The sequence below is a fragment of the Babylonia areolata genome, chromosome 26 (genome assembly GCF_041734735.1).
Source record: "Babylonia areolata isolate BAREFJ2019XMU chromosome 26, ASM4173473v1, whole genome shotgun sequence".
NCBI lineage: Eukaryota > Metazoa > Mollusca > Gastropoda > Neogastropoda > Buccinidae > Babylonia > Babylonia areolata.
Window position 1 is genome coordinate 45,351,315 of NC_134901.1, and position 12,941 is coordinate 45,364,255.

A 12,941-nucleotide genomic window follows, 5' to 3' on the forward strand; every position below is an offset into this window, starting at 1 on the left:
CTACTGTTGAAGATCATTTTAAACCAACACAGCACGATGAACTACAAGGGCCAGGCTTTACAAGCCCTGAAAGCTGATATCATCATCTGGGGTCTTCCAGGAATCTTCCTGCAACTCCCACAACTTCCTGCAACTCCCACGTTCACTCGTATGTACACGAGTGGGCTTTTACGTGCATAACCAGTTATACCCCGCCACATAGGCAGCCATACTCCATTTTCAGGGTGTACATGTTCGGTATGTTCTTGTTTCCATAACCCACCAAACACTGACATGGGTTACAGGATCTTTAATGTGCGTATTGATCTTCTGCTTGCGTATACACACGAAGGAGGTTCAGGCACTAGCAGGTCTGGACATATGTTGACCTGGGAGATCGGAAAAGTCTCCACCCTTTACCCACCAGGCACTGCTACCCTGATTCAAACCCGGGACCCTCAGATTTAAAGTCCAACGCTTTAACCATTCAGCTGTCTTCCAGGAATCAAAATACCCACCTCTCCGATTTTCGGGGACAACTAAACCTTCTGGCGGACAAGAGGAAACACTCTCTCCACTTGTCTATTGGGGAGCGGGTCATTTTATTTCTGGCTGTGTCAGTGGAAGGGGGACTGAGGGTCAGCTTCAGTGCTGACCAGCCACAATCCCCTCCTCCTCCTCTTTTCACCGCCACATGGTGAGTTCTTTACATGTCAACGCAAAAACAACAGATCTGACTTGACATTCTCTGTGGGACCTGTAGGACTTTATTTCTTCTCACAGTGACCTACAGGACTTTATTTCTTCTCACTGTGACCTACAGGACTTTATTTCTTCTCACAGTGACCTACAGGACTCTATTTCTTCTCACAGTGACCTACAGGACTTTATTTCTTCTCACTGTGACCTACAGGACTTTATTTCTTCTCACAGTGACCTACAGGACTCTATTTCTTCTCACAGTGACCTGTAGGACTGTATTTCTTCTCACAGTGACCTACAGGACTCTATTTCTTCTCACAGTGACCTACAGGACTGTATTTCTTCTCACTGTGATCTACAGGACTGTATTTCTTCTCACAGTGACCTACAGGACTGTATTTCTTCTCACTGTGACCTACAGGACTCTATTTCTTCTCACAGTGACCTACAGGACTGTATTTCTTCTCACAGTGACCTACAGGACTGTATTTCTTCTCACAGTGACCTACAGGACTTTATTTCTTCTCACAGTGACCTACAGGACTTTATTTCTTCTCACAGTGACCTACAGGACTCTATTTCTTCTCACAGTGACCTACAGGACTTTATTTCTTCTCACAGTGACCTACAGGACTCTATTTCTTCTCACAGTGATCTACAGGACTGTATTTCTTCTCACTGTGATCTACAGGACTGTATTTCTTCTCACAGTGACCTGTAGGACTTTATTTCTTCTCACTGTGACCAACAGGACTCTATTTCTTCTCACAGTGACCTACAGGACTGTATTTCTTCTCACAGTGACCTACAGGACTTAGTTTCTTCTCACAGTGACCTACAGGACTCTATTTCTTCTCACAGTGACCTACAGGACTGTATTTCTTCTCACAGTGACCTACAGGACTTTATTTCTTCTCACAGTGACCTACAGGACTCTATTTCTTCTCACTGTGTCTACAGGACTTTATTTCCTCTCACAGTGACCTACAGGACTTTATTTCTTCTCACTGTGACCAACAGGACTTTATTTCTTCTCACTGTGACCTACAGGACTTTATTTCTTCTCACTGTGACCTACAGGACTCTATTTCTTCTCACTGTGACCTACAGGACTTTATTTCCTCTCACAGTGACCTACAGGACTTTATTTCTTCTCACTGTGACCAACAGGACTTTATTTCTTCTCACTGTGACCTACAGGACTTTATTTCTTCTCACTGTGACCTACAGGACTTTATTTCTTCTCACTGTGACAAACAGGACTTTATTTCTTCTCACAGTGACCTACAGGACTCTATTTCTTCTCACAGTGACCAACAGGACTTTATTTCTTCTCACAGTGACCAACAGGACTTTATTTCCTCTCACAGTGACCGACAGGACTTTATTTCTTCTCACTGTGACCTACAGGACTTTATTTCTTCTCACAGTGACCTACAGGACTTTATTTCTTCTCACAGTGACCTACAGGACTTTATTTCTTCTCACAGTGACCTACAGGACTCTATTTCTTCTCACAGTGACCTGTAGGACTGTATTTCCTCTCACAGTGACCTACAGGACTTTATTTCTTCTCACTGTGACCTACAGGACTCTATTTCTTCTCACAGTGACCTACAGGACTCTATTTCTTCTCACAGTGACCTACAGGACTCTATTTCTTCTCACAGTGACCTACAGGACTCTATTTCTTCTCACAGTGACCTACAGGACTTTATTTCTTCTCACAGTGACCTACAGGACTCTATTTCTTCTCACAGTGACGTACAGGACTCTATTTCTTCTCACAGTGAAGTACAGGACTGTATTTCTTCTCACAGTGAAGTACAGGACTCTATTTCTTCTCACAGTGAAGTACAGGACTCTATTTCTTCTCACAGTGACCTACAGGACTTTATTTCTTCTCACAGTGACCTACAGGACTTTATTTCTTCTCACAGTGACCTACAGGACTCTATTTCTTCTCACAGTGACCTACAGGACTCTATTTCTTCTCACTGTGACCTGTAGGACTTAATTTCTTCTCACTGTTGGTTATTCAACAGTCACATTGTCTTTTCTTGAACCAGTGGATACACACTGTACATATACTGTATCAGTCATCACGTCTTCTGACTCGCCAGTGCTCTGATGGCAGTTACTTTCCCTTCTCTTCAGTCAAGGAGGGCCATTCGAAGTTTAGAGCTGGGACAAGTAGAGCTTGTCCCCTACAGCAACTGAAGTTATCTGGGAACTTCCTTTCAACTTTGCACCTTTTATCTCTCACTATCACCCTGCACTTTGAGCTGGCTGGGGGAAAAAAACAAACGGAGGGGCACCGACGACTGGAGAGAATCGGTCACACACTGTGCGTGAGACACGTTCGTTTGTTAGTGTGGTGTTTTGTCATGCTACACCCTGGATGTACACAGTATGACGTGTGTACATGCAAAGAAAAGTGTGTATACAGTCGTGCCAGTAAAATATCACATACACATATGTGTGCATGTAAGTTTTCTTACATATGGAATGTGCTCAGTGAACACATACACATGAACACTTCTCCATGAATGTACTACTGTATGCCCGGTATTGGCAGTACAGGTTGGTGAAGAGTGTGTGTGTGTGTGTGTGTGTGTGTGTGTGTGTGTGTGTGAGCGGTGCATATATACGAATGTGATCAGTGTGTGTGTGTATGTGTTGTGTGTAATCAGTGTGTGTCGTGTGTATAATCAGTGTGTGTACGATCACACATATGTGTGCACATCCTGAGGCAGGAGCGCCTCACACACCTCACAGCTCCGACAGCCCGGCGGGTTCTCAAACGTGCACGAGGGACACACCCTGCGGCTCTCCCCAGCCACTGAAGAGAACAACAGCGCCTCACCCTCCTCCTCGCCCTCCTGCGCCCCCCGCCACACCCGCCCACACGCCCGGCACTCCCCGTCCCCCTCCCAGTTCTCCATGGTGCACGCCTGGCACGTCCACTGCCCCCTGTCCAACCTGTAGGGGGTGCCGCCGCCAGACATGTCCACAAGGTTGGCGTACAGTGCACCCCCACCCAACGCACCCACCCCCGACCCCTTCGCCATGGAAACGTCCCGATTCCCAGCATCCATCAGTCCCCGGTCGCTGTCCAGGGGAGCGTTCAGCACCTTGAGGGGCCCCGCCGGGGGCGTCCTTTCCAGGTTGTTGTAGATGGGGGAAGGGGAGGGGGGGGAGCTCCCCCGCGACCTGTGGCTCAGTGGCCCCCCCCTCTCCTCCCACCTCCCCCCCGACCCCAGTTTCTGCGACAGGGTGGGGTTGGCGTAGTGGGGTGTCTTGACAACCGCTGATCCGTTGAGAGACACCTTCTCACAGACTGTGGGGGGCGGGTAGTAGACAGGGTTGGGCGTCACCGTCGCCCTCCACACGTCCTGGGGCACTGTGGGACTGCTGGACACCGAGGGAGTGGTGGACGCCAAGGTTGTGGGCCGAGCCAGCACCGAAGAGGAGGAAGGGCCACCGGCCGCAGCCGTCCAGGACACATAGCCCTGCGAGTGGGTCCGAGGGGGGTGGTGGTGGTGGTGGTGGAGGTCAGAGGGCGCTGATGGGTGTCGGCTGTGCTGGCTGGACGCAGCGGGGTCAGCTGACGTCATGGCCAGCACAGGGAAGCTGCTGGTCGACCTGAACATCAGAGGGCAGCGTCAAGTCGTCAACATCATCATCATCTAGGTCTTTAACTCATTCCACCCCACAGCTACCTGCCTGCTACATCTCCCCTGGACCAGCACTACATCAGACCACTGCAGAAAAAACAGGGTGGCGCACTAAAACAGCGAAAACAGATGGAGGACTGTTGATTTAATCAGTCAAAGAAAGCTTCGTTTTCATGCTTCCGGCATCCATAAACGGTTCAGTTTAGAATGCCAACTGAACCAAGCAAGAATGAACGAAATTAGAATAGTGTGCTGGTATGAGAATGCTCATACCAGGTCCACAGGGGAAGTAATCAGGGTAAGAGTTAAGTTGTACTTGGGGAAGAATGAGTTAAAGCCAGTCAGAGAGAAATCCGTGCAGTAATAAGTGGAGTGGTCTGTCAGTTTTTGTTTTTGTTGTTTTTGTGGTTTTTTTTGTTTTTTGTTGTTGTTTTTTAACCTGTTACAGGATATACTGAAAAATTATTATTTAAAAAAAAAGGGGGGGGGGGGTTAGAGATCCCATTAGTTCCATCAGGCCAGTGAATCAGTGAACTCATACCCACTGTTCGTGGGGCGAATGACAGGAAGGCAGGGCACAGACCTCTCTTTTGACCGCTGTAACCTTCGCTTACCAAAGCCAGGTTCCCATTCCCACCTGGGCGGAGCTGGGGGGTGGGGGGAGGGTTGGGGTGTGGGGGGGGGGGGAACTGGAACACATTGTCTTTCCCCGAGGACACACCACCATGCCAACATGGAACACTGGATCAGAACTCTCATACCTGATTGATTCTGCCCTGGATGGTGATCTGCTATACAGATACAGAGCACATGCTGACAACAACAAAACAAAAAGACAAGAGAGGCAAGGCCTTCAACACTCACTTGTGACAAATTAAGTCTCCTAGCATTCATTACAGAGTAATTTCCCTTTTTTTACTACCTGCACCAAAACGTCTGCAAAATCAATAAAAATTCCATGCTTAGCAAAAGAAGTTCCTGTTTGAACAACAAATGATAAAAACGACTCCTCTTGTTGTTGTATCAGAATATCAGATCAAAGTGCCAAGTTTAGAGAATACAAAAAATATAAATATAACAGTAAATGCAGTTTGCATATAATTAGGCTTCTTTTTTTTTGGGGGGGGGGGGGGGGGGCCCATCCCAGAGGTGCAATATTGTTTTAAACAAAACAAGATGACTGGAAAGACTGAATTTTTCCTATTTTTATGCCAAATTTGGTGTCAACTGACAAAGTATTTGCAGAGAAAATGTCAATGTTAAAGTTTACCACGGACACACGGACACACAGACACATGGACACACACACACACACACAGAGGCAACCGAACACCGGGTTAAAACATAGACTCACTTTGTTTACACAAGTGAGTCAAAAAAGAAAACAGTCGCTAAGTAAGTGAAAGTCACACTAATCAGGCCCAAGGCAGCCAGAACAATTGTCATGGTGCAGATCATCACACACCTTGTCATGAAATCACAAACAATAAAACAAACCAAAAATCATATCAGTCACAGTCGCATGTATCAATCACAGGAAAGGCACTCGTGAAAATCAGTCACAATACAAACAAATATCAGTCACGATGAATCAGTCACAAACAATGAAAATCAGTCGGTTAACTTGCCACGGGATCACGCGGCAAAACACCAGCTGCGCAATTAGATTATGTAACAGTCAAACTTGATAAACTGGCAGATAATTATAGCACATGTTGACAATGCTGCAGTACACTTTTTGACATAATGAAGTGATAAAGTGATGCTTTTATCAAATTTCACTGTCCAAAACTGGCTCACTTCTGTTATCAGGGGGGGGGGGGGGAAGATATTTGTGATCTGGCATGCACATATGTTCTCACACTCACACACACACACACACACACACACACACGTGTGTTAACAACAGGTGAAAGAGAACTGAAATCTGCTCAATACACCGCTCTCGAGTTAAATGCATGGAGACCCCAACCTGAAAATCATCACAAGAAGAAGAAGAAGACTGCAGTAAACAAATAACCATAACTCTTTCACTTCCTCCTCCTGTCACCTTCCCTCCGTCACTCTTCATGCGACATAAATCTCTCTCTCTCTCTCTCTCTCTCGCTCTCTCTCTCGCCTCTAGAAGACTGCACTAAACCAATAACCACAACTCTTTCACACACACCCCCTCCTCCCTGCCACCCCACCACCTTCCCTCCCTCCCTCCCTCCCTGCTTCCATCTCCATCTTTCTCTCTCTCTCACCTCAAGGTGGCGGCCGGCTGACCATTACCACCAGACAGCGGGTGACCCTTTGACCCTTCACCTCCCATCCTGCAGGTGGAAGACAGCACCCCCTTGCTGGCGACAGCAGCAGCCTCACCCCGGGGGAACCACCGCCAGTCGTCATAGGTGACAGGCAGCACTGGGTCGCCCTGACCTGCCAGCTGCGGGGACAGGTTCTTGCTCAGCAGCGCCCGCTTCTGGGCCTTGTCCGGGTGGGCCACCTGCAGGTTCTTCAGGCTCTCCCGCAGGTGCTCCTCGTGCGTGGCCTCGGGGAAAGGGGCCGCCACTCCTCCCGGCTCATCCTCCTGGATGGAGGAGAACTGGGGCTTCTGGGAGGAGTGCCTGGACAGGCGAGATGAGGGTGGGGGTGGTGCAGGGGCGGGGGGTTGGTCGACGACGACGACGGAGTTGGGGGGATGCCTGAGGGGCAGGTTGGCGTAGTCGTGGCTGGGCGAGGACGACGAGGAGGTGGCGCTGCAGTAGCCCGACGATGACCCCACGTAGGCCGAGGACCCGCCGCTCAGCACCGACGCGGACCCTTCAACACGCAGTTAGTTTGTTCCTTCGTTTGTCTATGCATTCTCTTGTTCGTTCATCATTATTTTATCTGACCCTTCAACACGCAGTTAGTTTGTTCCTTCGTTTGTCTATGCATTCTCTCTTTCGTTCATCGTTATTTTATCTGACCCTTCAACACGCAGTTAGTTTGTTCCTTCGTTTGTCTATGCATTCTCTTGTTCGTTCATCGTTATTTTATCTGACCCTTCAACACGCAGTTAGTTTGTTCCTTCGTTTGTCTATGCATTCTCTTGTTCGTTCATCGTTATTTTATCTGACCCTTCAACACGCAGTTAGTTTGTTCCTTCGTTTGTCGATGCATTCTCTTGTTCGTTCATCGTTATTTTATCTGACCCTTCAACACGCAGTTAGTTTGTTTGTTCGTTTGTCTATGCATTCTCTTGTTTGTTCATCGTTATTTTATCTGACCCTTCAACACGCAGTTAGTTTGTTCGTCCTTTTGTGTGTGCATTCTCTTGTTCGTTCATCGTTATTTTATCTGACCCTTCAACACGCAGTTAGTTTGTTCGTTCTTTTGTGTGTGCATTCTCTCGTTCGTGTATCATTATTCTGACCCTTCAACATGCAGTTAGTTTGTTCAGTGACAGGTGCAACAGCCCAGTGGTTAAAGCGCTGGACTTTCAATCTGAGGGTCTCGGGTTTGAATCTTGGTAACGGCGCCTGACGAGTAAAAGGTGGAGATTTTTCCAACCTCCCAGGTCAACATTATGTGTAGACCTGCTTGTGGCCTGAACCCCCTTCGTGTGTATACGCAAGCAGAAGATCAAATACGCACGTTAAAAATCCAGAAATCGATGTCAGCATTTGGTGGGTTATGGAAACAAGAACATATGCAGCATTCACACCCCCGAAAACGGAGTATGGCTGCAAATACACATGTTAAAAATCCAGAAATCGATGTCAGCGTTTGGTGGGTCATGGAAACAAGAACATATGCAGCATTCACACCCCCAAAAACGGAGTATGGCTGCCTACATGGTGGGCTAAAAATGGTCATACATGTAAAAGCCCACTCGTGTTCATACAAATGAACATGGGAGTTGCAGCCAATGAACAATGAAGAAGAAGTTTATTCGTTCATTTACCTTCATATTCTCTCATTCATTTTTCTGCTTTATTTTTCATTCACTCATTTATCTACACAATTTCTCATTTTTTTATCTGTTTATTCTTTATTCGCTCATTTACGAATTCTCTCGTTCATTTGTCTGTTTATCCTTTATTCATTCATTTATCTACGCATTTTCTCATTCATTTGTCTGTTTACTGTAGTTTATTCATTCATTTATCTGCGCATTTTCTTATTCGTTTATCTGTTTATTGTAGTTTATTCACTCATTTCTCTGAATTTTCTCATTCGTTTATCTGTTTATTGTAGTTTATTCACTCATTTCTCTATGAATTTTCTCATTCTTTTATCTGTTTATTGTAGTTTATTCACTCATTTCTCTATGAATTTTCTCATTCGTTTATCTGTTTATTGTAATTTATTCACTCATTTCTCTATGAATTTTCTCATTCTTTTATCTGTTTATTCTTTATTCGCTCATTTCTCTACACATTTTCTCATTCGTTTATCTGTTTATTCTTTATTCATTCATTCATCTACACATTCTCTCATTCATTTATCTGTTTATTGTAGTTAATTCATTCGTTAATCTACACATTTTCTCATTCGTTTATCCGTTTATTCTTTATTCGCTCATTTAACTACACATTCTCTCATTTATTTTTCTATCTATTTTCTATTCACTCATTTATCTACTCATTCGCTTGTTCACTTTTCTGTTTTATTTCTTGTTCATTCATTCATCTACGTGTCCTCTCATCCATTTACCTGTTTGCTTTTTATTCAATCATTTATCTTTTCATTCATTCTTTTTATGAAACTGTGGGAATCTTGAATTCTGACAGGAAAAAGTGCTCAGAGCTGATATCCTGAGTCTGCTCAATTTGCTTCAATGAGTGTTGTGTAACATCAAAATGGGAAAATTCCTTCATGAAAGCCTTCTGCACAAATGATATTCTAACTAGCACATTTCAATCAAACACACACACACACACACACACATACATGCAAGCACCCACGCACGCACATACACACACATACATACACACACACACACACACACACACATACACACACACACACATGCAAGCACCCACACACGCACATACACATACACACACACACACACATGCAAGCACCCACGCACGCACACACACACACGCACATACACATACACACACACACACACACACACACACGCACGCACAGTTCTCCATTCCTCTCCCTGCTGCTACTTCCCTATACAATTCTCCTCACTTCCCAAAGGCATGACCTGACCCTGACCCCCAACCTTAACTGACTTTGACCCCTGTCCTGCCTGTCCCTGACCCTGACCCCGACCCTCCACCTTACCTGACCCATAGCCAGAAGAGGCGTAGGACGCCCTGGAGCCGGGGGACTGGTAGGCCACAGAAGGGGAGTGGGAAGCCATGAAGGACAGGCGACCAGACTCCCCAGTCAGGGGTGGTGGGTAGTGGGGGAGGAGGGCCGTCAGCCCCTCAGTCTGTGGGCGGTGCGCATCCACAGGGTGGGAGACGTAGAGGGGCTCCGCGTGGGAAGGCAGGGAGGAGGGGGCGGGGGCGGGGGCGGGGACGGGGGTGGGGGCCTGGGCTGGGAGGGGCTGGAGGGGGGTGGTGGAGTAAGTCCTCCTGCTGCACGCGGGGTCTGGCGGCTGGGCGGCCGGCACTCCTGTCACGCGCAGCACAGAGTGCCCTGCCCCTGGTGTCGCACCCGCCACCCCCCTCATCATCCCCACAGCTGGCGACGACGAACCCAGCGACTCTGTGGAAGTCACTCCGGAAGAAGAGGCGGCGGCAATTGTCGTCGTCTGGAAAGGCCCCGCCCCCGTCACGCGATGGGTGGCGCTGACCCCGATGACCTGGTGCGTGGTGGTGCCGCCACCCGCCGAAGAAGAAGCATGATGGGAAGGCTGGACGCCGATGACCTGGTGCATGGACTTGATCCCCGTCACCACCCCCATCCCCATCCCCCCGGACGCCAGCACGGTGTGGGACTTCACCGCCGAGCCCTGATGACCCCTGGAGGCTGGGAACAGGTCAGGCTGCATGCTGCTGGGACTGTAGCTGACCTTGACATTGCCCAAGGCGCCACCGCTGCGGCCCAGCTCCCCGGGCAGGGACGACCCCACCAGGAGCTCGCTGGGGGCGCCGCACAGCAGCATGTTGGCAGCCTCTGACAGGTCCAGGCCCACACACCGCATCTTGGCATGGTAGTCGCCGATGTACTGGCACTCCAGTGACGCCACCTGGCAGTCAAAGGCCACGTCCAGCGCCCTCTGTGTGTCTGGCGCTTCCTGCAGGACCAGGCGCTGGCAGACGGCATCCCCTTCGTCCGGCATGAAGCCGATCAGTTGCAGCACCTCCTCTGCCCCCTCCAGGTGGGCACGCACCTTAGTGCAGAAGTAGCCGCCGTACAGCTGGGAGGATGGAAAAAAACACAGTGTGTTCAAATGATGCAAAACACAGCAAGTTCAAATGACAAAAAAACACCTTGGTGCAGAAGTAGCCGCCGTACAGCTGGGAGCACGGAAAAAAACACAGTGTGTTCAAATGACGCAAAGCGTATGACGCAAAACACGGCATGTTAAAATGATGCAAAACACAGCAAGTTCAAATGACAAAAAACACCTTGGTGCAGAAGTAGCCGCCGTACAGCGGGGAGAACAGAAAAAAACACAGAGTGCTAAAATGATGCAAAACAAAACGTATTCAAATGATGCAAAATACAAATGACGCAAAGCACAGCATGTTCAAATGATGCAAACACAAATGATGCAAAACACTGCGTGTTCAAATGACGCAAAACACAAATGATGCAAAGCACAGCATGTTGAAATGACACAAAACACAGCATGTTCAAATGACGCAAAACACAGCATACTGAAATGACACAAAAGCACGGCATGTTGAAATGAACCTTGGTGCAGAACAGCCTCCATACAGCTATCATGACACAAAACATACCACATGTTCAAAAGCAGTGTCGTCACAAGGTGCACTCACCCCAAGGAAATTTACCGTAGCATGTCTCCTTACCACATACATTCACTCATTTATCACAAAGTCAGACCGCGCATATGTATCCCTTGTTTAAACATATATTATATAACATTGTGGATGGGAGTCATTACTGTAACCCTTATGTGACCGCATGTTACATTTCAATCATATAACCATGTTTGAGTTGTATACCGTGATGACCTCTGCTGTCCTGTGGTTTGTGCTTTGCTGTTCTGTGTTTATTGCGGTATAAAGTCAAAGCCTTTAGTGAAGATAAAGCAAGCTTTAGTTTGTAATATCAACACAGCAGGGTTTTGTTTTTGTTGTTGTTGTTGTTTGTTGCTGTTTTTGTGTGTGCGTGTGTGTGTTTGACCAGTTGGTGCACTGTAGAACTGTGTCATAAAATGTTAAGATGTGCTGTGCTGCACTGAATAAATACTCACTGTCACACAGATTTATGTGAGATATTCGAAGTGCTCTTCAAGGCAGAGGAAGTTTTCAAAAACCTGCATCCCTCCCCCCCCCCACACACACACCCTCCCCACATCCCCCCACCACCCACACACACACACCTCACCCCCCATCCTCCCAACAACACACCTCCCTCTCCCCCATCCTATTTCTTTCCTATCAGCATACACATGTATAGTATACATTATCATTACATGCATACATCTGTTTACTTGTCCAAGTGGATTTACTGCAGATATTAGCCTAGGGGAACAGTTTTTGTTGCTGTGGGTTCCTTCACACCTATGGAATGCATGCTTTGTGGCACATGATGCCTCAGTCTGGTCCCTCCTCAGTAAAACTAGCATGAAACCAGCACCCAGCCTCAAGGAGGGCCAAGAGGGCAACAGACCATGGTCTGTAACACAAGCTGATTTTAAGCATGATTATTATTTGTGTACTTTTTTTTTATTTTTTTTTTATCAGACACAATTTTGCTTGAAACACACACACACACACACACACACACACACACACACAGAGAGACACAGAGACACAGATACACACACACACACACACACACACACACACACACACACACACACACACACACACACTGACAGAACTTACCAAGTTTGGAATAATCTACCAGTGTACATATATATTATGTATGTCTGTAACGGTATGTATACATGTATGTATCTCTATCTTTTTATTGAGACAAACTGGATGAATTTTATTAATACTCACAAATTTGTCAGAAAAAACACACTGGCAGACTGATAATAAGATTCATCACTAATCATCTCTAAATTGATAATTCAAATTCTGGTTATCTCTGGCCGTAATTTCATATGATCCATTTTGCCTGTAGTAGACTAGTACTGTATGTATTGTGTGCGCACACACACACACACACACACACACACACACACACACACACACATATATATATATATATATATATATCATATGTAAAAATATATAAACCAAAGACCACACTATCACAGGGCTAAGCTATGAAATGGGAGTTTGACACCAAATGAAGACAAAGAAAGAGACTTTGACCCATATATCTGATAGTGTTCTACTTTTCAAGCACAGCTGAATGGTTTGTGAGTACACAGTGCAGGCACACAAAGAGAACGTGACTAAGTGACCAACGTCAAGTGGTGTAATGAACATCAACATGTCTGCC

The 12,941-nt window shown here is 46.8% G+C and overlaps 1 protein-coding gene across 4 annotated transcripts in view; it reads right to left on the bottom strand.

Annotated features, from left to right (window-relative positions):
- Window positions 1-2,369: 2,369 nt before the first annotated feature.
- LOC143300593 (uncharacterized) overlaps window positions 2,370-12,941 on the bottom strand; it is a 21,190-nt gene continuing 10,618 nt past the window's right edge. For 3 of the 4 annotated variants that reach the window (XM_076614368.1, XM_076614370.1, XM_076614369.1), the window contains exons 3-5: window positions 9,627-10,710; window positions 6,605-7,163; window positions 2,370-4,326 (exon numbers count right to left, since the gene is read on the bottom strand). In XM_076614368.1, the coding sequence (XP_076470483.1) occupies window positions 3,408-4,326; window positions 6,605-7,163; window positions 9,627-10,710 (2,562 nt within the window). In that variant the 3' untranslated portion in view covers window positions 2,370-3,407. The remainder of the gene's footprint in view (window positions 4,327-6,604; window positions 7,164-9,626; window positions 10,711-12,941) is intronic. The other variant, XR_013057672.1, reaches the window with a different exon arrangement.